Source organism: Anneissia japonica, unplaced genomic scaffold (genome assembly GCF_011630105.1).
Source record: "Anneissia japonica isolate Jap-2015-1 unplaced genomic scaffold, ASM1163010v1 scaffold472_len315957_cov169, whole genome shotgun sequence".
NCBI classification, from domain to species: Eukaryota; Metazoa; Echinodermata; class Crinoidea; order Comatulida; family Comatulidae; genus Anneissia; species Anneissia japonica.
Genome location: NW_022744734.1, coordinates 210373 through 238003, shown reverse-complemented (window position 1 = coordinate 238003; position 27631 = coordinate 210373). Strand labels below are relative to the sequence as shown.

The window sequence follows — 27631 nt, the reverse complement described above, 5'->3', positions numbered from 1 at the left end:
TCTCACGACCTATCGCAAAATCAACATGAAAAATTCATCCGCATTTATTTTTTGTGTGGAACACAAAAAATCAAATTTCAGTCTTATTTTACATTTTTTTCATTCTTAGGAATGTCTAAATTCAGTTAAACTAGCAATTCCGTATTATATTTATAAATCTTTATAACATTATACAAAAATTAGATTTTTCTTAAAAATTGAAATTTTGCCGGGAATGGGGCTTTAACAACAAACAAAAACTACCAAGAAGAATCTTTCCTCCAGAAACAAACTTCCTTACAACCTCTGCTTAAGATGGTGTGACTAAATTTCTACCACTTGACTTCATATACAATTGTGTAAATATATTTTACCATATATACGCATGAAGGCAATCTACATATAAGACGACACCCAGAGTTTGAGGGACAAACCCCCGTTTCATAGATGGAATTCCTACTTTTTACTGCGTTTTATGGTCTTGATACTGTATCTAGCTGGCTAAAAACCGAGCCATACCACTTCCTTGCATATAAATTCTCTTTCATTATTAATATAGTTTCCTACGGTTTTCTGTATACTAATTTTCATTGAGGCACAAACACAGCAGTGAAATTAGATAGCTTGGTGGTTAAGATGCTAGCTTTCGAATACGAGAGCACAGGGTTCAATTTCTGTTATGAACAGCACTTTTTTCCTACAACCCATCAAAATTTCAATTTCCTAAGCATCATAATGAGACATATTAGTCAATAGCCTTGTATACACGGCAGAAGATCACCAGCAGATGATCGTGTTTATCCGTTGATATAGGTGTTAAGTGGCCGTGTAAATAGAGTTTAACTCCGCATAACGGATCAGTAACCGCGATGATCAACGCAGTTATCTTTGCATCGCAGCGGTGTTAACATAGATCATTGTTGTTTGATCTGTGTGAGTCATTGTTGGAATCACAGCCTGAATAACTTTAATATCATTTGAAAAATTATGTTTTTATCAATTAAATACATTTTAAAAATTTTTGGACAAAGGGTTTTAAAACAAGTAGCAATGCGTGCATTTTTTTCAGGTCAGTTTTAATCATTGACTTCCTAGTAGAACCGATAATTGTTTTATCGTGCAGACGTGCAACTGGAGATCATCGGTGTTACCTATCTGATAGCAAACAGCTGTGTAAACAAGGCTTATGTAGAGCATCTTTTGTGTATGTCTGTCTTGTGAAGGGATTACCACTTACAAAAGTAATTAAAAGTTGTATAAAAAATAATAACCAGAACCAATGGTTTACTTTTTAATTTGGAGGATGAGATAGTTTGAGAAAAAAGCTGCAGTTTGCCAAAAAAATAAGAATAGAACCTCATTTGTCAGATCCATGTGATCTGTCTTTGCTTTGGCTATCCTCTGATTAACATTGCTCATAAAGTTGTTGAAATTGGATCGAAATTCCTCCATATCACGGCTAAGAGCATCCCGTTTTTCCTGAAGTTCAAAACGTTCTTTCCTCTCCTTTGCCAACTGGCTGCGGAAAACGCCAATTTGTTTTTCTAGAAGCTGAACTGTTATTCTGCAAACAAATAATAATTTTGGTGTTAGGTCTCTAATAACATTTTATTTTTCTCCAAATTTATATACTTAGTGGGTTTTTTTTATCTCTTAAGTCTGTCCATATAATCACATTTTCTTTGACAATATCTTACTAATCATGTCCCAAAGTATTAGTTCTAGAAATGGTCAACAAAATCGTTTATTTAACATTATTTTGATAGATAATTCTATAAAACAATGTATGCAAAAATAACTGTAGAAGGAAACGACTCAAAATCATGTTTATCTTGACTCTAAGAGTGCTGTACGTTCACTTTCCAATAACTTGGGCTTGAAATCAATTTCAATGAATTACCCCTCGTTTTAAAGGTTACATATTTGGGTATCTAAAAATACTTTTCATTTGTTTTTAATGTTGCATCTTTGTAACTTGTTTCAGACTGAATTGTTTTTTTGTTATTTATGATGCCAAATAAAGTCAAGTAGTTTAATGTCCTATAATTAATAATTGTATATAATAATAATAATAATAATACTTTGTAAATTTAAAAGAATATTTACATTTTTTATTATTTTTGTATAATAATAAGTAAAATATGTAATAATTATATTTCTATTTATCTTCAGTATTTGTGTAAAATTTAAAATGTTTTGCACTTAAATTTTGTACATTTAAATCATTGTTAAATTCTTAAATTATTTGTTTAATGCTATAATTATATCATTTATATTTCTGTATCTTGTTTTTGTTTGGGACCCCTTCTGAAACAAGCCTACAAGTTTAAAGTGTTATCCTCTGTTATCCATTTTGTCTTACTGTCAATATTTAGCTTTTGAGAAGTGATTTTTCTTTTGCTTTTATAAAATGTAAATTGATTCTTTGTTCTTTGAATGGATAACAATAAATATTATACTGTGTAATATACAGTATAATATTTATACTGTATAGTATACAGTATAAACATTATACTGTATACTATACTAAGTCAAGTGTTAGGGAAGTTCATTAAACTGGATATTGCCCAAGTGGCTTTTCCCAAATTGTGACCCCTGATAAAACAAACAACATAAATGTGATAATCAAATATTATAGACCTAATGTCAACAACCATAGGTCTATAAAATGTGATAATCAAATATTATAGACCTATGGTTGTTGACATTGGACAACATTTTTGAATAACATTTTTATAACTTGTTTTTCTATTTTATGGCAGTAGAAGTTTTGACATTTATATGAATGCCAAAACTATAACAATTTTATTGTTGAAGAATGTTATAAAAGTTTCAAGGCTATATTCAGAGGGTAAAGACCCCCAATATTAACGCACGCAGTCACTGGCGTATGATAATTCACCGACCAATCCCAGCATAATATGCCCCTGAGTTACAACGGTACGGGCAGGATTTTACAAATCACAAAAAGCTTTGCAAAAAGGGTGATTACAAAATTATATATGTGGCAAAGACAAGCCAAACCAGTTGCTCATCGCAAAAATCTTTTTTTAAGTTATTAATACAGCGTTAAACAGTAAAATGAGAGCTATAAAATGGTAAAAGAATCATTTAAATCCGACATTTCGTTATGAAGTTATAGGAGTTTCAATATACGGCTGTTTAAAGAAAAACATTTAAGAAATCAGCCTTCAAAGTTTACAATTTTGGGCATTTCTTATTTTATTTATTTATTTTATTTAAAAGTTGTTGTTTTAACATTGGAAATGGGGAAAATAACAACATAGCACGATGTATAGATATATAAAGGTATAAACAGATTTCCAAAAATTTGATATTCCATCACATTTTGACCATTATCTCTGAAAAAGGATTTGCGACGAGTGACTGGTTTGGCTTGTCTTTGCTATCCATTTCAAGTTAGTTACGCCATGGAGTAACATACACCCGATGTTGATTACTTATAATATATAGCCTCAGTAATCTAGTAAAACACAATTTGAGGACTAACTGATGGTTCTCATCTAATTGTTCCATTTGTGACTCCATCATGTCATTCTCTTGCTTCATTCTTGCTGTCTGATTTGCTTTCTCCATCAATTCAGATTTCTTACTTTGTAATCTAGTGAATAAAAAGACAATGGAAATAACGTTAACAAACCACTTGAAACACCAACCTATTGTTCCACATATTAGAAAACTATTTTACAAAAAAGGATGCTATAAAATAGTAAGTCATGCGACCAGAAAAACCTAAAAACAACAGAAATAATAAAATATTTGCATTCTGCAATACCTGCATTTTCTCAGAATTTGAAGAAAAATAAAGAAATAATAAAGATATATTACAGAATAAATAATTGTAAATGGAGTGAAATAAACAATAATAAAATGTAGAGTCATCAGTCATGGTAAACATTGAACAGGATTACTTCAAATGCATACAATTATGAGCTACAGTATACAATGCAGATAAAATATTTTAATTAAAATGAAAAATTTGATGTTGAGATCTTTTACTCATATTGGATTTTATTAAGGCTAAGCTTTCACCCTTGCAACTCGACTCAAAAACTCCACTCAACTGACCTCAACCTGTAGCCAGTAGTGCTCGACTTTCACTTGGAACTTCGCAACCGCAATCATCTGAAAGCAACTGGTTGCAACGAGGGCTTATGTCGCTTCCGACTGTATAATAAATTGATACAATTTTAGCGTGCAATACTGTCACATGACCAATCAATCGCATGTCGTCAGTTGCTTGCAAAATAGAACATGAGCAACTGAAAGCAACTGAGAGCTCAGAGCACTCACGTCACCTCGAATCGTGTGACTCACACTTGGCCGCCAGTTGATGTCAGTTGAGTTGAGTCGAGTCGCAAGGTCGACATAAGCTTAGCTTAAGATTCTGCCCTTGTGCTAAGCACTTTACACTCATGTTTGCTATTCCAATTAGATTCCAAGAAAGCTTTCCCCTCCCACCTCCACCACCAAAAAAAAAAAAAAAAAATACAATGGAAATTTATATCTATTACTCACGCATCATCAAGCTCCTTAACTTTGAGGCCCTCTCGCTTTAGAATATCACCAGCTGTTGCCTCATCTGTGGAGGAATTAGATTAATTTGGTACATTTTTTATAAAAATATTACTAACACATCTGTTTATCTTGCATATAAGAACACAGTATTTGTAATTAGAAGTAGGGCACTTTAGCCATTAGTGTACTCCCATTTATGTAAGTTGCCAAAGCTGTCAGAAAAGTATATAATAATGTCATACAAAACATTTCACAAAATATGTACTGTTTCCTAATATATTAGGCTTGGTGATTCAGCATATTGTATTCTATGGTTTTTCTTGTTTTGCTTGTGTAAACAAACGATTTCAGGCTGCAAGCTGCTTGTTGAAGTTATTTTATATACCTCAATATAAAATAATAAATAAATAATTAAATAAATAATATGTTGGTTTAATAATATGTTGGTTTGTTTAACCAGTTAAATGGTTAAACAAAAGATTAAATAATATGTTGGTTTGTTTAACCAGTTAAATGGTTAAACAAAAAATTAAAAAATTATCAAAAAATACCTCTACAACCAGATGAATTTATTCAAAGGTAATAAGTTAGATTTATATAGCGCTTAATGCTAAGGCCTCTAAATGCTTCAAATTACAACACCCCACTATTATTTTTTTGTTACAAAACTTGGCCTCATGAAATGAAAGACAACAGCTTTGCTGGTACAGTAGATAATATTGAACTCATTAAATAACATTTGACAGTTGATGACTCTAACTGTTCCATATTGCCCATAAAATCATCACTGATGATGACATAAATAATGTCAAAATTTTGAATCCTGACAAGATGGGATGCATCTCGATACTTGGAGTATGTATTATACTATCTTATACATTATATCATGATAAAGAAAATAAAAAAGAGGTAAAATGAAGCGGTAGAAACCACTAAAATGGAACTAGATGTATAGTGCACTACCATGGAAATTTTTGGTTCCTGGTTCAAATTCATCATTGCTCTTTTTGTATTCTACCTGGGAGGAGGGGAAAAAAATTAGACTAAAATTCCAGCACCTTTTTTGAACAGCATTTAGAGTAGAGGTTGGTTTATCATGCCATGTACACACCATGAAAACCAACTTTTTACATACTTACTAGTTCATGTACCTCTTTTCTTTCTTGTAAACTCATATAAATATATATTGCAAATCCATGAATGTTTATGGTGAAATTAAACCAAATATTATTACTGGTTAACCTCAATAACAAAATTACATTCAGATTAAAGCTACAAATGTTATTTTATGTCTTTAAGTCATACTTTTAATTTTGTAATTCATTTGCAAGTTTTTCCATTATAAACTTGAAACAGTCAGTCTTGGAGTATATTGACATGGTGGAGGCAAATGGGGTTGGAGTGCAAAGGTTAAATTAAGGGGATCAATGATTAAGATAAGAAGTATTACTTGGCAAAATATTGTGATTTATTTAGTTACTGGATCATGTTGCTCTTTGCTTTCTTGGAAACTCATATAAATATATTATTGCAACATGAATGTTTACGGTGAAATTAAACCAAATATTACTGGTTAAGCTCTTAACGAAAATAAATTCAGATTATAGCTACAAACATTATCTGATGTCAAGTCATATTTTTAATTTTTTATTTCATTTGCAAGGTTTTCATTAGAAACTGCAAGTCAGTCAGTCCTGGAGTACTGACATGGTGGAGGGAAATGGGGTTGGGTGCAAGGTTAAATGAAGAAGATCAATGATTAAGTTTGAAAGTGTTACCTGGCAAAATAATGTGATTTCTAACTACTTAAGAGTAATTTTTTTGTTCAGCAAATTTCAAGCAGGGGTTTTTGGTGGTGCAAGCTTTTTTTGTACATGAAACCACCCCCCCCCCAACTTCTTCCCCATAGATACACCACTGACTACAATAACAAGTGACTCACCTACTCGAAGGTCATCCCATTCTTCATTCAGTTTGTCATAACCAACTTTTGTTTGGGCAATTTCAGATTGGAGCTACAAAAATGACACAAAATAAAAGGTATTTTGATTAAATGATGATGATTAAAGGGCCAGTTCTCTGGTGAGGTCTTAATGTAATAATAATAATATTTTATATTTATAAGCGCTTAATGCCAACAAGGCCTCTAAGTGCTTTACATTACTACCCCCAGTCATTGGATTAGACGCCTATGGAACGAACACGAATTGTTTGTTAAAGTTGCAGCAGCTACATCAGCGCACATTAGCATTTAACCCTACCAGGTACCCATTTATACTCCTGGGTGAAGAGAAGCAATGTGGATAAAGTGCCTTGCCCAAGGACTCAAGCGAAATGCACAGCGGGGGGATTGAAACCATTGAGACCCCGAGGTTGGGAAACCAAACCGTTCCCACTGCGCCAAACCACTTCTGCAGTAAAGACTTTAAAAAAATTGTTCTTTAAAATACCGTATTTATATTTTTTTGGCTCATGATCATAACCACATGTGCAGAAATAGAGGGGAAAATGATGGGATACAGATGTTTTAAATAATTGTGTTACATTAAGGGTTGACATTCAAAAGTTCTTGGAGGTATTCGATCAATCAACTAATCAATGTATTTTATATTTCACTTGCATCAATAAATAGTCATCAAAATATGCAAATTCAGAGAGCCAGTAAGCTTGGTACTGAGTATTGTGTTAGCTAATATAGAACACTGCTCAATTATTCATTCATTTACAAAGCATTTCAACCATTTAAAAAAAGGACAATATTTTTCTACAAGAGAATTGTTAAGATTACGTTTAAATCTTGCAAGGCCTGAAGACTGCCGGTATTTAGGACCAGTACAAAAAGTTTTTTCATTTTATCTCATTTTATTCGAAATTCATATTATAATCAAAATTCCAAGGATAAAAAACACAACAAAGTATACGTAAAGGTCAACTTATTTCCATTTAAAGGTGGAAATGGTGTTGAGGGTGCAAGTCAATGAGTATTTGACATAGATCGAAGAGCTTGTTTTAGAAGCAGAACAATTTTTTAAAGATGTTCTTGGGACGCCATCATCTAGACAAGACGACCATAATTTAAGTACAACAATACCTGTGCCATGTTTACATCATGTTCTATTTTCTTGCTCTCATATCTGTTAGTTAATTTCAACTGCATAGCAGCAAGATCTTCTCTGTAAATATAACAAAGAAAATTATTATTTATCAAACAAAAACTGAATTTAAAAGATGATGATGATGGTGTTGATGATTTTGATGATGCTCGATGAAGATGATGATAATGAAGAAGAAGAAGATGATGATGATGATGATGATGATGATGATGCTGATGATGATAGTGATGATGGGGATGATGATGATAATGATGGTGCTAATGGTGATTGAAAAATAATGACAATAAATTCTTAAAACTGCTAAGTAGTGTATTACACTGAAATTACTATTATCCGATATAAATACATATTATGATATTATGTTATTTTACATAGTAATATTATTATACTAATATAGTATATTATTATATTATATAAATAATAAATACTCATTTTTTTGAAGGAAGACAAATTGGAGGACAAATTATATTAAGAATAATAACACCAACTATTACAGTAATTACCCTTTCTGAACCAGTTCTTTGTTTTCTTTCAGTTCATTGCTTAATTGCTCTAAAAAAGTATTTTCTTGATCTTCCAAGCGTGCTCGAGATGTTTCGTATCGCCTTATGCTCTACAAAGACAGACATGACACTATCAGATAAAATATAACTGAACCATTAAAATTATCTTTACAACATACAATAGAGTTAAAAGGTTATCTAAAAGTCTGTAATTAATTTGCTGTGAAAATATGGACAAATTAATAATACCCATTTATTTTATGAAAAGCAAAATAGAATACGCCTTCATCTATTAAGAAGGGTGATTGTGCTCCCTTATAAGAAGGGTGAACATGAAGGGTGTTGTGATTGTGTTTTTGTGCTCCTTAAGCCGGTTTTACACTAGGCGAATTTATTTGTGCGAATCAAAACTGCCGGTTTGCTTCCTGATCTCTGATTGTTTGCACATCTAGCAAAAAGTAGAAACATTTTGAACTACTGATTTCGCTAAACTGGGGCGGATGCAGGATTTGGCGGTAAGGGGTGCGTGAGGATCCACCTCACTGCCTCCACCATGGCTGGGGCTGAGGGCAGAACATTTTGAGAATAGGGTGCTCTCAGACGCGGATCCAGAATTTTAGCTCAGTTTCAATAGAATCGTTCACACCATCGGCGACCGTCGCCGACAGTTTGTCGGGAAGGTTGAACCCAATAGGTTGAGCGATTTTATGGAAACCGAGCTTTACCCTATCGCATACAATAGAAAACGCATTTGAATGCAGATTTTTCGTCTGGAATAATTTGGCAATCGCCCCTTATATAATCAGTACATTCTCTGTCATGAAAATATTATAAATTATGTTATATGCATGCACGTTTGATATATGTTTCATGTTGTTTGTTGAATGGTCTTTAATGATACTACATTCTAATGTGACCAGAACATAAGAAAAAACACATTTTCACCTTCAATTGTACTTTCAAATATACATTTATATTTCCTTAGGCCTAAATCATAAGGAAGTCTGCTCTAAATCCCAATTTTAGGAAATTATATGTTATATGCATCCAACGACATGGGAATTTTGTTTTATGTTGTTTGTTGAATGGTCTTCTTTTAAAATATCAGTCTAATACGACCACAACATAAGGAAATCCATTCTTAAAATGTTTAATAGTACAGAGAATTATGATTGGTTATCAAAATCAATTCACATGTTAGATCCCATATAAAAAAAAAAAAATGTTTTCTGTGCATGTGCTGACGTGAAAAGACTAATCTAATAATCTTGTTAATATTAGTTCTAAAATTCATCTTATGACCACAACATTTAAGTTGTAAGTTCTTCTTACATGAAAAATAATAATGCAATTTTATTGTACCGCCACCAGCTGGGAAAGTAATTAAATATGCATAAATGTCTTCTGTGATTGGTTGATTGCCAACATTTCAATGCTTATTGGAGGTTGGTGGGTGGATGGATATAATGCTTAACTCTCACAATGTTTTCATATTTCGAAAAAATGTTTGGAGTATATGATCACGTCCCATGAAAGATTACATCCACAGGGTGCTCCTTAACAAAAATCACAAAAATGGATATATTGTGTTTTTCGGAATCACGACAGACGGAGTAGATAATGTTAAATCTGGTTAAAATGTAAAAATTTAAGATTTTATTTTTAAATGACAGAAAATCAGCACATTCTCGACTGTCTTGGAAATGTGGACCTTGTTAAATTTGGTTGGGTGCGTTATTCACACTCTAAACACCCCACCTGGATATACGGGCGTGAAAACTTTACATTTTACTTGCCAATTAATAAAGTATTATACACTTATTAGATATCTTCTCAATTTCTCAGTATTTTTTTTTTAAATTCTTTTTCCACTTCCAATGCTGCTTGATTTGAAATTTACATACCATTCATGCCGTTGCTCCTATACAGATTCCATGTTCATTCTCAGTCTCTCGGTGGTCATTTTTGACTTTTTTTGGATGTACTGTATCAAAGTGTGTTCGTAAGTTTTACGATTTAGAGATCTACAATTAAGCTACCAACTCCGGTTGTTTTTTTGTTTTTTGTTTTTTTCATATTAATAATAAAAGAACTCAACAGTGTACGTTATTGCGCAGCTGTTTTTAATTACAGTCCCTCTTTGATTAATACTTAGACAATGCAAAAAGTTTATCTTGTCTATATTTTTGGTTTAGGTAGGTGGCATTTCTGAAAGAAAGAGTTGGAATTCGCCGGACCACCAGACACTGCTATCACTTTATATTGGAGAACGGTGCGAGGGTCTGGATCTGGGCCTGCCTCTGGTGCCCTAAAATTGCACTCTCATACTTCACAACAATACAATATTTTTCTTTATACAATTTAGAGTGTGGTTGGGGGGATGGGTGCAATCGCACCGTCTGCATTCCCTATGCATCCACCCCAGCTGAAGCGAAAAATACCCGATAAATTTTTAATGAGCATGCTCATGAACGAGCAAATAAATTTTCTAAGCGTAAAACCTGCTTTAAATTGCTCCTTCTAGATTTAAGATTCCATTGAGAAAAAAAAAAATTACATAATACAGTACTACTACTAAATTCAGACAAAATTCTCAAACCCCTGAACACTTATCTATAGATGCCTAATTTCGTAGATGTAGCCCTAGTGCACCGTTTTGAGACTGGGATTTTAAACTTAGATAATAACAACAATGCAAAAAGAAACAGATAAATATTACAAAAATATTGTAATTGAACACTGATGATGTATAGCCACATTGTACTTTATTGTATCATTGCAAAATGAACAAAAATGCATGCAGATTGGTGGCCTCATTGTTAAAATAACATAGTTTTCATAATAACCATAACATTATGCGACAGAATAGATCTAGCTGGTTTTTTTTGTCATTTTAAGACCCACCAATATATCCACACTTTATAAGTAATCAGATGTGTATAAGAGACAGAATTTAGACTGACAACCCAGTTAAGAAATTCAGACAAAATTCTCAAGCCCCTGAACCCTTATCTACAGATGCCTAATTTCGTAGATGTAGCCCTAGTGCACCGTTTTGAGACTGGGATTTTAAACTTAGATAATAACAACAATGCAAAAAGAAACAGATAAATATTACAAAAATATTGTAATTGAACACTGATGATGTATAGCCACATTGTACTTTACTGTATCATTGCAAAATGAACAAAAATGCATGCAGATTGGTGGCCTCATTGTTAAAATAACATAGTTTTCATAATAACCATAACATTATGCGACAGAATAGATCTAGCTGGTTTTTTTGTCATTTTAAGACCCACCAATATATCCACACTAGACTACTACTTTTAACCAATTTACGATGACCTTACAAACCTAAAACACAAAGGTTAGCAATATTGTAGATCTGGTGGTACATCTGTAGTTAGTTTTGAGTGAGTTATAGTTGTTTTATGGCACAAAGTTTAAATATTACTGTTTTCTATATGAACTCAAACTAGTTCTGATGAGAGCAAGTCCACAATTCAACAACATGATTTCAAGGTCAGGTGTCAAACTCAAAATTGTTTTTTTTTTAAATTGAAATATGAAATATAACGTCTCAGTTTCAATGTTCATGGATAAGGTACTTACAGGGACACAAAAAAGTGGCCAACTTCAAACAGAAAGCTTGATTTTTTTTTAATAGACACAATAGGGGTGCCAGGAAGGTCCAGTGGCTTATAGAATCAGCAAGAGAATAAGCCAAATATTCCAGCAAGGAATACTGCTTTTTAAAAAAATTTTAGAATCTGACAATACCATTTCAGGGGATTTTTAGGGTGCCTATTTTTAATCAGTTTTTCAAAACCATGGTGGAGCTGTGGTTGATTTGAACCCATCCAGGATATTAGACCTCAAATCTGGAGGCTTAAAGCCCTATCGGGAAGCTTGCACACCTCATTAAGGAATTTACAGTTCTGCCCCTGAATTGAGAAACATATAAAATCTTATAAAGATCATATAGAATTCCTATAAGATTGTATAGGACTTTTTTGTAACATCCTGAATGCTTTCTCAACCACATACATACCTTACGTATATCTGACAACTGGCTTTCACTTATCTGAAGCTCATCTTGCAGGTGATCTAATTCTTTCTTCTTGGCAATGTTTGCTTCTTTTTGCTTCTTGGTTCTTTTCGTTGTGTCATGCTAAATAAGAAATAATACTGAACTAGAATTTAATGGAACATAGTTTATATACCCAATTCACATGAGACAGATGCATTTACATGTTACACAGCAGGCCTAGAAAAAAAATGTTTGTGCCTCTGCCTATGAAACTTGTCTCGATAAAATTTCTCCAGCACCGAATTTTATATTTACGCTATACTGTAGCCCAACAATTCTTTGGAGTGTTTGTATATTACCTAACATCTGAAATATCCACAACAACTTTTTACTTGCTTTGGAAAAATTCAGGTATGAAAAGACTCAAAAACAAATAAAATTAATGGATTCCCTAGATGAATTATCTAGTGCCTAAAACTCTGTCCCTCTATCCCATATCACCATGCATTTCACCTCATTAACATTCATTTGCTTCTGTTTTCAATTTGTCTTGGTATTACTATAAAAAGTAAGTTTAAACAATGGTTGAATAAAGAAAAATTGTTGACCCGTACATGTGTCAAAAACATCATGTGTCATGTGAAGATTAATCAGCTTTACAAGCAGCTTCCAGGGTCCCCAGTTAGGTGACTTTCGAAAAACCTGATTTAAAAAAAGTTTTGTAACAAATTTCAATTAGATTTTAAATGCGTGCGGTAATACACATGGACAGCTGACTTCACAGAGACAATAGGGAGTTTAGATTAGCGCAACAACACAACTCCAGAAAGGGTTCACTCATGCTTGACTGTCCTAAGTTCTCTGCACAACATCGATTTGGTCAAACTGCATCCTAGAACTTGACGTTCTCGCATCAACATATATTAGTAACGTCATTATGTTCTAGATTCTACTACGTCATGCAAAACGCTCACTATTTAAAAATAAATGCGAACGATAAACTAGCCTGTTTATAAGTAATCATTATTTGAGGGAAATATTTTTGCTTTCTTGTGGAAGTGTGCGGGAGACTGTGAGAATTAGCGGAGATACTACAGCAATTTGCGAGAGACTTCAGACGCTTGAGTTCCACAACTACCTCTGCCAAGGAGGTTATGTATTCATTATTGTTTGTCAGTTTGTCTGTTAATAGCAGGATTGCAAAAACTAGTAAATGGATCATCATGGAATTTTGTTGAGTGTTTATATACTGATCTAAAGAAAGAGGTGATTAAAGTTTGAGATGAAAAAGTCAAAGGTCATGTCCAAGGTCACAAGCATTAAAAAAATATAGGAATTAACCACAAACACCCTGAGTACATTTTTATGTATTCAAAAACGGGGTGGAGGTAGATGCACTCTATGGAGTGACTGCACTTTTTTACTGTTATGTAAAAATCATTGACAGAAATTTTGAGTGATCATGGTATTTAAAATTATAGAGGCATAAAACAACATTCTTTTTTAACGATGTACATGTTTTAGGAAGACATTACTTTTTAGTGACTATTGTAAGATATGTACAAATACAGTACAATATATTGATTTAATGCGATGCCTAAATGTTTAGAAAGTCGATAAATGTATTTATGTGGCAATGCTGGCCTCATGATTGTAAATTTTTTTTAATTGGAAAAAAAAAAGGGGGGGGGGAGTAAAAGTGAATTGCATTCCACCAATTTAGACCAACCCACCACCCCGCCCCCCCTCCCCAACAGGTAGTATGGATCCTTGATTTTCCTTTCCAGGCCTCCCTTATTTCCAAATTCATGCCCCTCCTCCCTCCTGTCTTGTGGATCTGTCACTGGGTTGACTTACCACAGCTTGTTTCAGCCTCTTTTTCTCCTGCCTGGCATCAGCTCGTTCTTGTATCATGTCTTCCCTTAGGATAATAATCCCCGTCTCGAGGTCAACGATCTGTGCAAGAATTAGAAAGATTGTAAAAACTAGTACAGTAGATTTGCCAATCACACTGAATGAATTGAAAGGCTTTGAACAGTATGAATTAACATAACCATGGAGAAGTTTACATCTTTTGGAAATGTTTGCCCCAATCACCCTCCCTGTAGGTACACCACTGGTCTTTGTCACAGTGATTTATCTCATGGCCATTGTCACAAAATCATCAGTTTGTATTGTATCGTTGTACCATTTGTATTGTATTGGCAACATGCATAATTATGGGTAACTAATATGTAAATGAGATGGTACATAATGTTTTGTAGCCAGATGAATCGTTCTCTCGTCCAGTGTCGCTTGTCAAGCAAGCACATTGCGTTCCTGCTGTTGTGTTGCGAGGTGTAGAATAACAATGTGGTTGTGGATCCAATGCTAGTTGCTTGCAGTAATTATCGTGTGGTATAATTCTGAATTAGACACTGAAGCATTCCTCTGAGCTAGCTGTTGTGTACGATGAGTACTTTGTAATAGGTTATGCCTAATAGTTGCATACATCGTATTTAATGTTATTAATACCAATCATTAAAATATCCCACATGAAGCTGTGTTAATGGATGTCATGTAGTTGCTGTATCTATACAGTTTGGTCTTGGCTGAAGATGGAGTTCGCGACCAGGTCTGGAAAAAAATTGACTGTGCCTCCGACCATGAAAATTATCTTGATCAAATGTCTCCAGGACCAAATGTTATCTTTACACTATTATAGCAAAATAGTAGTACATATATAAAAATATTATATATGCATTAAATTGTAATGTGTAAAAAAAAAAAAATTTTTTTTCTAAAATGCCTCCAGGTTAAAGGTCAATGCACTCAACCATCGGTCGCGCACTTTTTCCAGTTTCAGTTTCAATTTATTTATTGACCAACAAGGTCGGGGGCAGCTTAGAAAGTCAGCTGCCCCCTCCAGACCCGTTCACGACATAGAGCAGCAATGCAGCGATCAGATAAACTGTTAGGTGTCAGCGTAGGGGAGAGATGCACTGAGTTTGGGGTCCAGTCTGCAGTGGTGAAAGGTTTTGATTATTTTGTTTGTATTTATCATGTTGTACTCGCGAGTCTATTGATTGAAATAATTTGATGGATATACATGATTAAAGTTTGTGAGTGAAATATAAATTCTATTTTTGTCCTAGTGTGATATTGGCCTATGTTGGGAGATCTAGCCACATGACAGCTGCCATTTTTTTATTCAACCTTTAGAAATGCCGGAAAGCTAGTAACACGGATACTACAGTAGACCTTGATCTGGCCACATAACTACACTTTATAATTACTTTATAATCACCATTACTTGGTCACGTTCTATCAACTATAAAAGCCTTCTTTCTTTTTTATTTTGTATATTTAAGAGGATAAATACAGTTTCATTATTTTATTGCTATTGGGTCCTAAATATTGTGTACGGTATGCTGGTATATTTGTGCATGTATTGTGGTTGCTTGTACATGGATTCTGCAAATGGGCCTCATCTTTGCTTTAACAATGGAGGAATGTGTTATGTAAAGCTAGCAAGCATTTATATAGCGCCATTTCTTTTGATTGCTTTCTATTCCTGGTCATGGGGTCAACATGCTAAAGAGTTGCTGCCATATTTGCACAGTAGCAGGTAACCCTACCTGATAAAAATTTATGTTCCTGAGGGGAGAGAAGCAATAAGATTAAATGCCTTGCTTGAGTAAAACCAAAATCTAGAGGTTTGGAAATATTATATAATAATTCTGAAGGCACTATGGGAAATAAAGAAAGGGGATATAACAACGGTGAAAACTTATAAAGCATTTTTAAGACACTGTGCATGTGCATTGAGTTATGTTGTTAAACTATAGCAAGCATTTATATAGCGTCTTTCCTTTTGGTTACAAAACGGTTCATTTGTTCAACATGTATCTGCACGGGGTAGCAGGTGACCATTATCTGGACACCCATACTCCTGGATGAAGAGAAGAGATGCTGATACAAGTGCCTAGCTCAACAAAATTAGAGACTAAAACCAAACCAAACTTCTACACGTGCGCAAACAACTTATTCCATCACATGCCTTTACTGACATTTCAAATCCTATTGCGAGCAGACCTCTGCGAGGGGGGATGTTCCTATGCAGCCATATTGTCAATATATTATTCTATTTGTAATGATGTAAATAGAAATAAGGAAACAAACAAAACAGATCCAGGACTTTTTTTTAAAGAGAGCTCAAATATATATATTTTTAAATTCTTAATTCAGGAGAAATGTTAGGGACTACAATGTTCTCTAATCTAAAGCAATAGTTGTTGCATTTGGAAAGGTCAAAGAAATTAATCTAGTTTCCATTAAAATAGACAATCAATAATCCACTGTACCATATAAAGCTGGATTATTGGAGTCTTGGATGGAGAGGGGAAACAAAGTTTTTCTGTATTGCTTTAATACTTATCCAAAAATATTTTCAAGCAATAGGGCACAATTCCATGACCAATACTACAAAACCAACAGGTGTTTGTAATTAAGTTTGCTTGTTTACAAATTTTCAACAAATTTGATGACGTGAGCATCACAGATGTACAGACACACATGCATGAGCGACTGCAAAGTTTCCTACTCCTTTGCAGCATAGGAACCAAAAACAAGTTTTAAAGGCATGATGGGAACTGAAGACTAGACTTTAAGAGATAACAAGATGAATGACAACATACAGCAATCTTTGTCAAGTCGTTCGGGTGCTGTTTTGGAAAATAGAATCCTCAGGAGTAATAACAAAATTTATATACTCAGTCTTAATCTCTTTCCAGACTATCAAATTTGTATGCCCATATATGGTAATGATATGCCTATATATGGTTATGATGCTATGTCATCATTACCATATTTAGGCATGTCACTTATTTTTGTCAAATAAAATTTGATAGTCTGGACAGAGCTTTAGATCTACTATAGCCAGTGAGCAACCAAGTTGTTTGTTACGGGTATGCCATTGCCGGGGCGGATTTGGGGGGGGGCAGCCTGGCTCCTGCCCCCCCCACCTTTTGGGAGGTAAAAAAAAGGAAGAAAAAGAAAAAAAAAATGATAGCCCACAACGCCTCAAATATTATTTTCAGGCATCTAGAACACAGGAGAGCGTCGTCTCGATTGGCCCAACTCTCGGCTCCCCCTTTTGGACATCTCTGGATCCGCCCCTGATTGCCCTACAGTATTACTTGCAGTGTCATAATATAAACAGGTTTGTTTGATCTTTTTGCACACAAGCTGCAAAACAAACTGAACACTAGTAGAAATTAGTGTCGAATAGGGTATGAGAAAATTATTTGAAATGTAAAATGATGACATAACTTGACCTAATAATATGCTTCTAATTTGTTAACATCATTTTACAGTACATACCTTCTGATTCGTATCTCTCAATTGGTCTCTTGTTTCATTCAGTGTGATCTGTTTACTGTAAAATAAGCAATGATTTATTAAGAGACATGGCACAATGGTATAAGTGTTGGGACTTAAATCTAAAGATCATGAGTCCAATTCTTCAATAAGTCACTTACACAGGTTAAAATCAATACGCACAAGTCGAAAGCAAGGAATCAGCGGCGTATATAAGAGACTTGAAATGGGGGAAATGATGGGGCGCAAAGATGAAGTGGTAGGCTCGATAATTATGTGAGGGGCCGGGCGCTAGCTCACAAAATATGGTGATTTTCTTGCCTTGAATGTGCACATTCCCTTATATTCACACACCCCCTACATACAGTACCTAGATAGGCAACTGCAAAGAATGCTAAATCACGAGGGGAACAATATGGCCTTTGCCAAAGAGGGGATAAATCAATGGACACTTTGGGCCACAACATAAGATAAAGCTTCAACAGAACCATAATCCATTCAAATTTATTACTAATCCATCAAAAAAAAGTTTGAAGCCCAAGTCAAAGGTTTTCTGGAAAGCTCCTAGATCCTTGGTTACCCTTAAGTTTATATACCTTATAAATAGAATATATGTAGACATCACAAGTTACAAAAATGAGTAATATGTAGTATGTGTACTACATATAGTACAATAATTCTTTATTAATGCAAAATAATGTTTTATTATAAGACGATACACAGAATTTGTAAATAGTGAGGGCAAACAATAGTAAATATGATATAGATTATATTTCCAATATCTATTGATACATTTATTGACTGAATTGACTGATTGCGTGATCACTGAATGAATGGCCATTAAATGATTGGTTGATTGATTGACATATTGTCAATACATCTATTTTTGTTATTTACAATATAATATAATTAAAAATAATAGTGATTACATAAAAAAAAATTACATTTACATATTGAAATGAAACAAGCAAATAAGGAAGCAACAAAGTATTAAGCTCTAACACCGGTATTCTTAAAATGAACTTTAGTCGTAGTTCGAGCTAAAACTTTAAAATTACGTCACTTCGTATTCTTAAAACGAACTTCGACTAGCACTACGACTAAATGATGTGAACCTCGACTAAAATGATACCTCCGCAGGCCGATTTTTTTAGTCAGCCTAGGGTCAGGCTAAATCGCCGACTTGAAATATTTACCCCACTAAAAACGTGTTTTTTGTAACTCACGATAAAGTGAAACAAATAAAAACGATTGTATACGCAGGTTTGATATATCTTCGGTGCGTTAAACAAGAGAGACATCAAGTTTAGCTTCCAGAAGGAGAAATTAACATGTTTTGCTGGCCACATGCGATAATTCCTGATTTGCACGAAATCCCCTCGCGTTGCGATCACGTAGCTTTAAATGATGATGTATCTGTCTCACTAACCGTATGCATTCGTGTGCGAAACCTCCCTAGTTCTATTGATGAAGAAATTGATGTTAATCATATTTGTACGCTATTATTATTTTCAACAATTGTATAAGCCTTACCAAATCTTTAATCGCTTGTGAGATATTATGCAATATTTCTACATCACTGTCTTGAAATGAGTACTGCGTTGATCTCATCCGATCACCTTAGTAAAGAAAAGGAAAGTATGAGAAATTTCATTTTAAAAAATCTGAATATTTACTATCAACTCTTTATACTTTTATATAATAAATTGCCACTAGTAAATCTGTCTCTTATACAGGCAGAAAATTGTATAAAAGACAACAACCACACCTAGCCTTGTCTGCCATTCGCTGGTTAAGTTGAGAAATAACTTCTTCATGTTGTTGACGTACCATGTCACGTTCTGGACTGTTTTGAACAAAAAAGAATTAAAATGATAATAAAATAATTTTTTTTTTAAATTTAAAATGTTAATCTGATTAAATATATTCTGAAAATTTAAGCTGTCAGTGTTCGATGTATCTTGGTGTGTGGGATGAGGTTGTAAGTGGTCGAGTTCTCTGAAAAATATTGTGTTGAGTATTTTTTTTTCACTCTTTTCACTTATAGTTGACAAGTATGCCATCTGAGACACTGCAGATTGCTAAAAGCATTTATTGGTGTGCTCTGAGTTTGGATGTAGGTCTTTGTCTGTTTTGGTGTGTGCATCTTTTTGTATGTGTGCAAAATTTCTTCCTGTTCTTTAGCTTAAAAAGACATCGTCTTACTGGAGAATAGCATTTTCTTTGCTCAGTTTTTTCTGTTTGTCTTCAAGAAAGACAATGCTATCATTCAAACTCTTAAGCTCATCCTGAAAAAACAAATTAAGAAGATAAAACAATTATGATAAATTATACAATTAAATTATAAACTGGTAAAATTCTTTAAAAGGAACAACTTTAATCTTACTATTAAATTAATATTCAAGAGCAAAAACATAAATTTCCAATACCATACTGTGTAACTATGATATTGAAATCTTACAAGAGTTGTGGATTGATGGTGATAAGGCGAGACATTTTTTTAAACCTAGTTTCGTGGTCAGGAGGGTGAAAAAAAAATTTTTGCCAAAAACATACAGATGAAGAAAATTAAAAAAAAATTTTTAATGGTAAATGTAAACAGTTTAGTAAAGGGATGGTTAAATTCTTTAAATATATAATTAGAAAGAAATATACATACCATATTTTTGGAGATTTCAAGGCAAAGGCAGGCGTAATAAAAATAAAGAAAATCTGAAATTTCTATTTTTTCGTGGCGACGGGTGCGATAATTGGCCAAAAGTAAAATTTTGTTATTCATCATTATTGGCGGGTGGGGTGGTTCAATAAACAAGGTATAAAAAAGTCTCACCTAAATTATAAAATACTGTAGCTCCATGATCCAGCCAGAAAATCACTTTAAGGCCTTGAATGATCAACAACATATCTACACAGCAGGAATAATTTATCTATTTACATGGAGCTTGTTCTTACAAATAATCCATGATGAGCAAATATGGCCAATAACACAACAAGAATGTGACCGGCCCAATCATCATTACCATCACTATCATCGTTATCAATATTGTTGCTATCATTACTATTACCATTACTTTCATTATCGCCACTATCATCACTGTCATCCTTATCACTATTGTCGATCATCACTCTTGTTGTTATCATCACTATTGTTGTTATCATAACAATCGTCGTTATGATCACTATGTACTTATCATCACTCTCATCATCATCATCATCACTATCAACATTAATCTCAATATTGTCATTTTCATTACCTGTAGACTTTTGAGTTCTTCAGCATTAGAAAACCTTGCAGATTCCACAGCATCGGTTATCTCCTTCTTAATTTCTTCCGGGAAAAACTGCAACTTATTTCTCAGCAAGCTAGCAGCTATAGTCTCCGTCTCGAGTAAATTGTGAACCTTTACACGTTCATTATCCTAACAAAAATAATTTTAAAAAATGATTGACAAAGAACACTGTAGGTTAATATAGCTACAGTAGAACCTCCTCCTTTTGGACAACCCTATTAAGAAGACACCCCTATAAGGGATACCACTATTAAGGGGACACCCCTATTAACACTTTGGCCAACCCTACTCAGGGGACACACCTATTAAGGAAACACTTTTTTTCAGCCACAAAACCAGGGAAAGTATAACTTTTAACACTATGGCCAGCCCCTATTCAGAGGACTCCCCTATTAAGGAAACACTTTTTCAGCCACAAAACCACGGAAAGTATAACTTTTAACAGTATGGCCAGCCCCTATTCAGGGGACTCCCCTATTAAGGGGACACTTTTTTCGGTCCTAAATGTGTCCCCTGAAGCCTGGTTTCCATAAAATCGCTACTCTTTCGCTACAGTGTTTTCAGTGCATAACATAGCAGTCCAGGATGCAATCGGAAAAAGGCTCCCCGCATGTAGCAATTGAATGGAAACCAATCTTTAATAGGAGTTCTATTGTATAATATTACAAACTTTTTACAATTTCCAAATAAAAATTGTCAATAAAACAATAGAAAGTCAACATAAAAAGCCCCTACAGTATGCTCATTATTAGCCAGATCACTGAATCAAACACATCTCAGATCTGTGTCTTTCGCAATTCAAGCCACAGCTTAGGGCCTAGCTTAGGCCTCGGCCTACAGTACTCCGTTTTCTTCTCTCATCATGCTTCTCAAGTTATAGTACGTAAGGTTTTGGAAATTGAAATTCAAAATGGTAGCCAAATAATACTCATTCCTTTGTTGCCCAGAATTTGTGATAGGTTCTATTGTTTATGACCCAAAAATGCCTGGCTACAAGCTAGGCCTAGCCCTACCCAAAAATACAGACACCACAAAGGTCCAAGCACCGACATTTTGATATGCCAAAATGAGGTGCATCCTATCATAATTTGCTGTCTTCAAATGTCACAAAAATGGATGTACGAATTCAAACATACATTTATTTTTTACACTTACTGTAAAATGTAAAAAAAAAAAACCAAGATCTTACAAGCAATCCAAAATTTTCATACGCATTTTTCACTTGTAGTGAGCAAGATATGCATGTTGTCCACACATTTTTAGCGGATAGCAACCGGCATATGACATCATAAATGATGATGTATCTGTCTCACTAACCGTATGCATTCGTGTGCGAAACCTCCCTAGTTCTATTGATGAAGAAATTGATGTTAATCATATTTGTACGCTATTATTATTTTCAACAATTGTATAAACCTTACCAAATCTTTAATCGCTTGTGAGATATTATGCAATATTTCTTCATCACTGTCTTGAAATGAGTACTGCGTTGATCTCATCCGATCACCTTAGTAAAGAAAAGGAAAGTATGAGAAATTTCATTTTAAAAAATCTGAATATTTACTATCAACTCTTTATACTTTTATATAATAAATTGCCACTAGTAAATGGTGCACAAATACTAGAATTATGTGGTTATGTGTGGTATAAACAATGTGTATAAACAATTATTATTAAAATTACAGTGGCAAAAGGGGGGGGGGGGGGGGGGGGGGGGGGGGGGGGGGGGGGTTGGATCTGGCCATTCCCCTCTAAATTTTGTCTAAAATAATATTCAAACATAAATCTGAGAGTGCTATTTCCGGTCATCTAGAGGTTCCATAATAATATTAAAAGTTTTCTTGACCCTCCATATAAAAGTCCTTCCCTTTCAAAGTGGTTTTTTTATTTTATTTTTTGGGCTTTACATAGTGATTTTGTGGGAGATTTATCTTAATCAATTCACAAAAGAATCAAGTGGATTGTTTATCCTGCTATTCCTCTGCCGTATAAAACAACAGACGTTTTATTGACTTCGGGTTCGATGGATTTGGTCGTGGAACGGGGTCCTAAACCATCCAACACCTTGGGAACTGCTGTAGACTTTTACATCAACCATATTATACCAGTGCTTATTGGAAGTCTATCCAGGGAATAATACCGTACCTACAGTAGCTTCATGCTTGTCAGGCAACAGGGGTATTGCCAGGATTTCCACGATGGGGGGGGGGAGCCTCAAGGTCCCCGTCGGGAGATCCGATGCCCTAGACAGGGGGGAAGATTTCCCCGACTAGAGCAAAGTGGGCGTGGTCGAACTTTGCTTAAATGTTACAAAAGTGGTCCAGGGTGAGAGGTCCCCGAAGATGTTGACAATAGAGGGGTTTCAAAGGCTTCTTTAATCGATTTTAGAGTCTACTAATATGTAGAAAATATATATAATATTTTTTTCTCCCCGATGAATTGTACTTTTTCTCCCTGACAGAGGTGGGGGGGGGGGCAGCCTTCATCGACGGGGGAACCCTGACCCCACTAGCCCTCCCCGCAGGCGCCACCCTTCCTAACATCAAAAGGGCATAGGCATAGCAAAATTTATACCCAATTCCTGCAGATGTTCAATAGTGCTCGCCACCTCTGGTGCCTTTGTGACTGCTGTCATGATGATGTATCTGGTGAGATAAAAAATATTAAACACAATAATATATAATATTTATGTGGAAATCACTTTCGTAACAGCGGCACACATCACAGTGATGGTGCATCAATACACTAAAAAAAATAAATAAAGAATAAATCATATGAATCAATGAACTTAAGAAAAAAAACAAAAAAAACTACAAGCCTGTAACATCGAAAGGGCATAGGCATAGCAAAATGAAAACTGTTATAATGTACATATGTTGTTTATAAGTACTTAATAAATAATAAATGGAAAATATAATGTATCAAGCATTAACAAGGACACGTTATGTTGTTGAAGAATATTAAAACGGATGCTGTTTATTATAATTTCATATATAAATAGACACAAAAAATGCTTTTTCCTACATCACATTCCCAGTCCAACAATTATCATTACATCAATTTAAAATCCTATTAACTTCCTTTCAGTATTCTGTTTCTACAGTTCTGTGATATAACCAGTTACATCACATGTCCTTGGCAAATTTACACGGCTCCATACATCTTTAATCACTAGGTTAAAGAAAACAACAAATGTTATAAGATGCATTCTTTTAAATATCCTTATCACTTATTTTCAACATTTAATCTACCTAAGTTGTCAATATCATGCATAACTCATAGCTAAGTGAGTGAAAATGATTAAAACATTTAAATCATTCTACCTGTGGATATGACAATACAAATATTCGAGTTCGATTTGTAGAATTTTGCGATGAAATAAAATATTACAGTAGTGTGTATTTTTATAATATTAGAATCCGAATGCTAGGCCTATATAATAATAATATTAAAGTTTAATTTTTACCATCATTTTTTTAGGGGCGGGGGGAGGTTTCAGCATTCCTCTTTTGGTTTCTGGACAAAATGGTAAAAAACCAAAACGGCAATGACCAAAACGACAATACACCAAAACAGCAATGATAAGTACCAAAACAGCATCAGACCAAAACGGCAATGTCAACTACCAAAACGGCAATAGGCATAGATCAAAAATCGATGCCAAGACTGAAGCGCAACCGGGCGCGGGCAGCAGTTTATAATTCTGTATACAATTGTTATTTTAAAGTGTTATCCATTATTATTATTATTAATTTTTCTTTCCTGTTTTTTACTTTCATGACATAAATTGTTTAGCCTCATATTATCTGTATTTTATCATCATGCAAGCAGGTCCGTTTATGGTACAACGACGACTTCGCCATCATCAAGTGCCGTGTACGTATTACTTATAATGGATCATTTTCTATTTATAATTATATATTAGCCATTATAGAATTATATATTATAAAATTATAGCCATTTTGCCAATTATCATACAGTATGTCATTCTGGAAATGTTGCCGTATTGGTTTATTGCCGTTCTAACTTATTGTTGTTGTGGTCTTACTGTTTTGATTTATTGCCCTTTTGGTCCATTGCCGTTCTGGTCTAAAAGTGTTGCTGTTTTGGTTTTTGGCCGTTTTGGTCATTGCCGTTTTGACTAATTGCCGTTTTGACTAATTGCCGTTTCGACCTGTTACCCCTCTTTTCTATGTGAAAACAATGTTATGCAAGTTAAAATTCATGTGAAACTGTTGAATACAGTATTTTGAATCAGTTTAACTGATTAAACTATTAGCAGCAAGGGGGCCGTTACCTAACATTTATGTATAATCAAGGGGGCCAGGAGACACTCAGACAAAAGAAAACTTAGCTGCTGTGTCAGTGTAAGATGTAGACTGTTGTTACCCTAATGGCGCACCATATATAATGCAGTTTATTAGGCATAGCACACTTGGCAGCTGAAATGAGCAGCGACCAAAATGATTGTAGACCTTTATTATTATTTACAGAAACAAAAAAAATCATTGGAAAATGTCAGAACGATGCTGGACATCGGAAGTAAAGCAGGGTGGAAAAGACCCAGACCTGCCAATGCACCCGATCCTGTCGGGTGTCACCTGATATTTAAACAAATCTCCAGTTCACCCGATCGAATGTAATTTTCACCTGATTTCACAGGCCACCCTACCTCCCCAAAAATACTCATACTCGATTTATGCATAATTTGATTGATTTGATCGTTATTATTCAATGTATTCGCCATCTGCTCGCATGGCGGTGCAACAAACAAGCAGCAATTTTCAATTCGAATGTCGCCACCAACGGCCATTGATTTGTAGTGATGTGACTTTTTTGCAACTTTTTGTTAATTCTGGAAACCTCCAGATTTTTTGGTAAATCTCCAGATATTTTTTAAGATTCTTAAAAAAATCTCCAGATTTTCATGACCTTTAAGCTTTAGCCTAATGGTTGGCAGGTCTGAAGACCCTAGGCCTACACCTTAGCCTAAGGGTTGGCAGGTCTGAAGACCCTAGGCCTACACCTTAGCCTAAGGGTTGGCAGGTCTGAAGACCCTAGCTAGCTCTAGGCCTACACGACACCTAAACAACAACGTAACAACCACAAACAGACCTGGGTCCTAGTAGTATTAGTAATGTATCTAGACCTATGCCTTCCTACCTAGCCTATCAGACCCACAATCACACCTAGACCTAGCCTAGTCCTTCCTTGCCTAGCCTAGCTAGGGCCTAGCCTGGTCCTGGACTCTCGGAGAAGGAGGTGTACCCCTGGGCCCTAGGCCTAGCTAGGGCATAGGCCTAGCCTAGTCGACTGGGCCCAAATATACCGCTAGGCTATACGCCTGGCCCTATGGTTAATTTCACATAAATAATGAAAATAAGGCAAGCATTTTGAAATAATTAGAGAATAGGAGAAAGGACATTTTCTAAATTACGTACAATAACTACTCATCCAATCACCAACTTGTCAAGCTTTTCAGTGCCTTGTTGTTATGGTCATAATAAACAGAGGGCGCTACCGTGTTAATTTTTTCTGATTTTTGTCTTTTTGTTTATCAAAGACCTGTTGTATTATGTACGGTACGTTTTGTCCAGTGGTATATTTGGGTAACTGTATGTAATTATTTACTGTACCAGTGGCGGCTACAAGAGGGCCGAGCCGCCCCCTCCCCTAAATTAAACAAAAATTCATTTAAAAAATAGAAAAAATATAAAAATATTAATCAACACACACCTCCCCCTCCCTTTCTCCACTAAATTTTAGGAACATATTATTTAAAACATGGAGAAAAAGAAAATATTAATCAATTACGACAGGCATATGCTACCTATTGAATTATCATAAAGGAAACAAAACAAGAATAATATAAAAATCATTAATTTTACGGCAATGAGGATTTATAATCAATTAAATAATTAAATATCCTATTGGCTTTTGCTTTAGTTAGAATAAAACGGTTAACTCAGGCAACGCAAAATCGGCTCCCCGGGACCGGACATAGGTTTTCTTTTGTTATTATTATCATTATTATTATTATTTTTTTACTTTTTCTTTTCTTTTTTTTTTCTGTTTTTGGAGGGGTGTGGTGGGGGGGGGGGGGAAGCTAATTTTAACTCAAAACCAATCCACGCTGTACAACAGATTGTTTACCTTTTATTTCTTTCTAGGACAGAATGGTCATATAAGCATGAGCATCAATCGTACTGATTCTTGCTTCTGTTGGAAGTCTGTTAATTTTTATCTTTAGCTTGACTCATCCCATCATTCCTCCAACCGGGTTAACTTTTACACCCTACAAGTGAGACGACAGCTAATTGTCTACAGCCCCACCCGCTCCCTCCCCTATGGGGTAGTAGATAGGGCTGCGGACACACAAAAAACAGTACTAAGACACCCAGCACCCAGCCAAAACTTGCAAATTACTGGTTTTTAACTTACAAATCTACTCAGATATATATATATATAATATATCATTTATCAATTCCCGATCCAAAAAAACCCACTTCCGGGCTTCACCAACAAACTGAAATTTAGTCCGAAACAATGTAAGAGTAACTATGGAGACTCAAAAGAATTCGAATCATAGTAACAGTAACAGAAATTGCAAATAGGCCTATTTAAATTTTTAAAATGCTAAATAAATAAATAAATTAAATAAGTCTTAGTGCATTTTTGGGGAAAATAAGGAGTGGGTGAGTACTATGGTACAGTAGGGGAAACTACCAGGAGTCTCAACACTCACTTTAGTATTCACCAATTAGAACCAAGTGTAAACTAAGGATGTAACAACGCTATTCCTGAAAATAACGTAAC

General features: G+C 34.5%; 1 protein-coding gene across 3 annotated transcripts in view; it reads right to left on the bottom strand.

Moving 5' to 3' along the window:
- Positions 1 to 27631, bottom strand: part of LOC117119713 (myosin-2 heavy chain-like) — a 42751-nt gene that overhangs the window by 14448 nt on the left and 672 nt on the right. For 2 of the 3 annotated variants that reach the window (XM_033264555.1, XM_033264553.1), the window contains exons 1-15: positions 26257 to 26336; positions 23390 to 23460; positions 22237 to 22322; positions 20780 to 20944; positions 19731 to 19813; positions 19294 to 19371; positions 17529 to 17583; positions 14025 to 14123; positions 12189 to 12308; positions 8135 to 8244; positions 7610 to 7691; positions 6461 to 6533; positions 4519 to 4582; positions 3491 to 3601; positions 1336 to 1543 (exon numbers count right to left, since the gene is read on the bottom strand). In XM_033264555.1, coding sequence (XP_033120446.1) covers positions 1336 to 1543; positions 3491 to 3601; positions 4519 to 4582; positions 6461 to 6533; positions 7610 to 7691; positions 8135 to 8244; positions 12189 to 12308; positions 14025 to 14123; positions 17529 to 17583; positions 19294 to 19371; positions 19731 to 19813; positions 20780 to 20944; positions 22237 to 22322; positions 23390 to 23450 — 1395 coding nt within the window. In that variant the 5' untranslated portion in view covers positions 23451 to 23460; positions 26257 to 26336. Of the gene's footprint in view, positions 1 to 1335; positions 1544 to 3490; positions 3602 to 4518; positions 4583 to 6460; positions 6534 to 7609; positions 7692 to 8134; positions 8245 to 12188; positions 12309 to 14024; positions 14124 to 17528; positions 17584 to 19293; positions 19372 to 19730; positions 19814 to 20779; positions 20945 to 22236; positions 22323 to 23389; positions 23461 to 26256; positions 26337 to 27631 lie in introns of those variants that run through there. The other variant, XM_033264554.1, reaches the window with a different exon arrangement.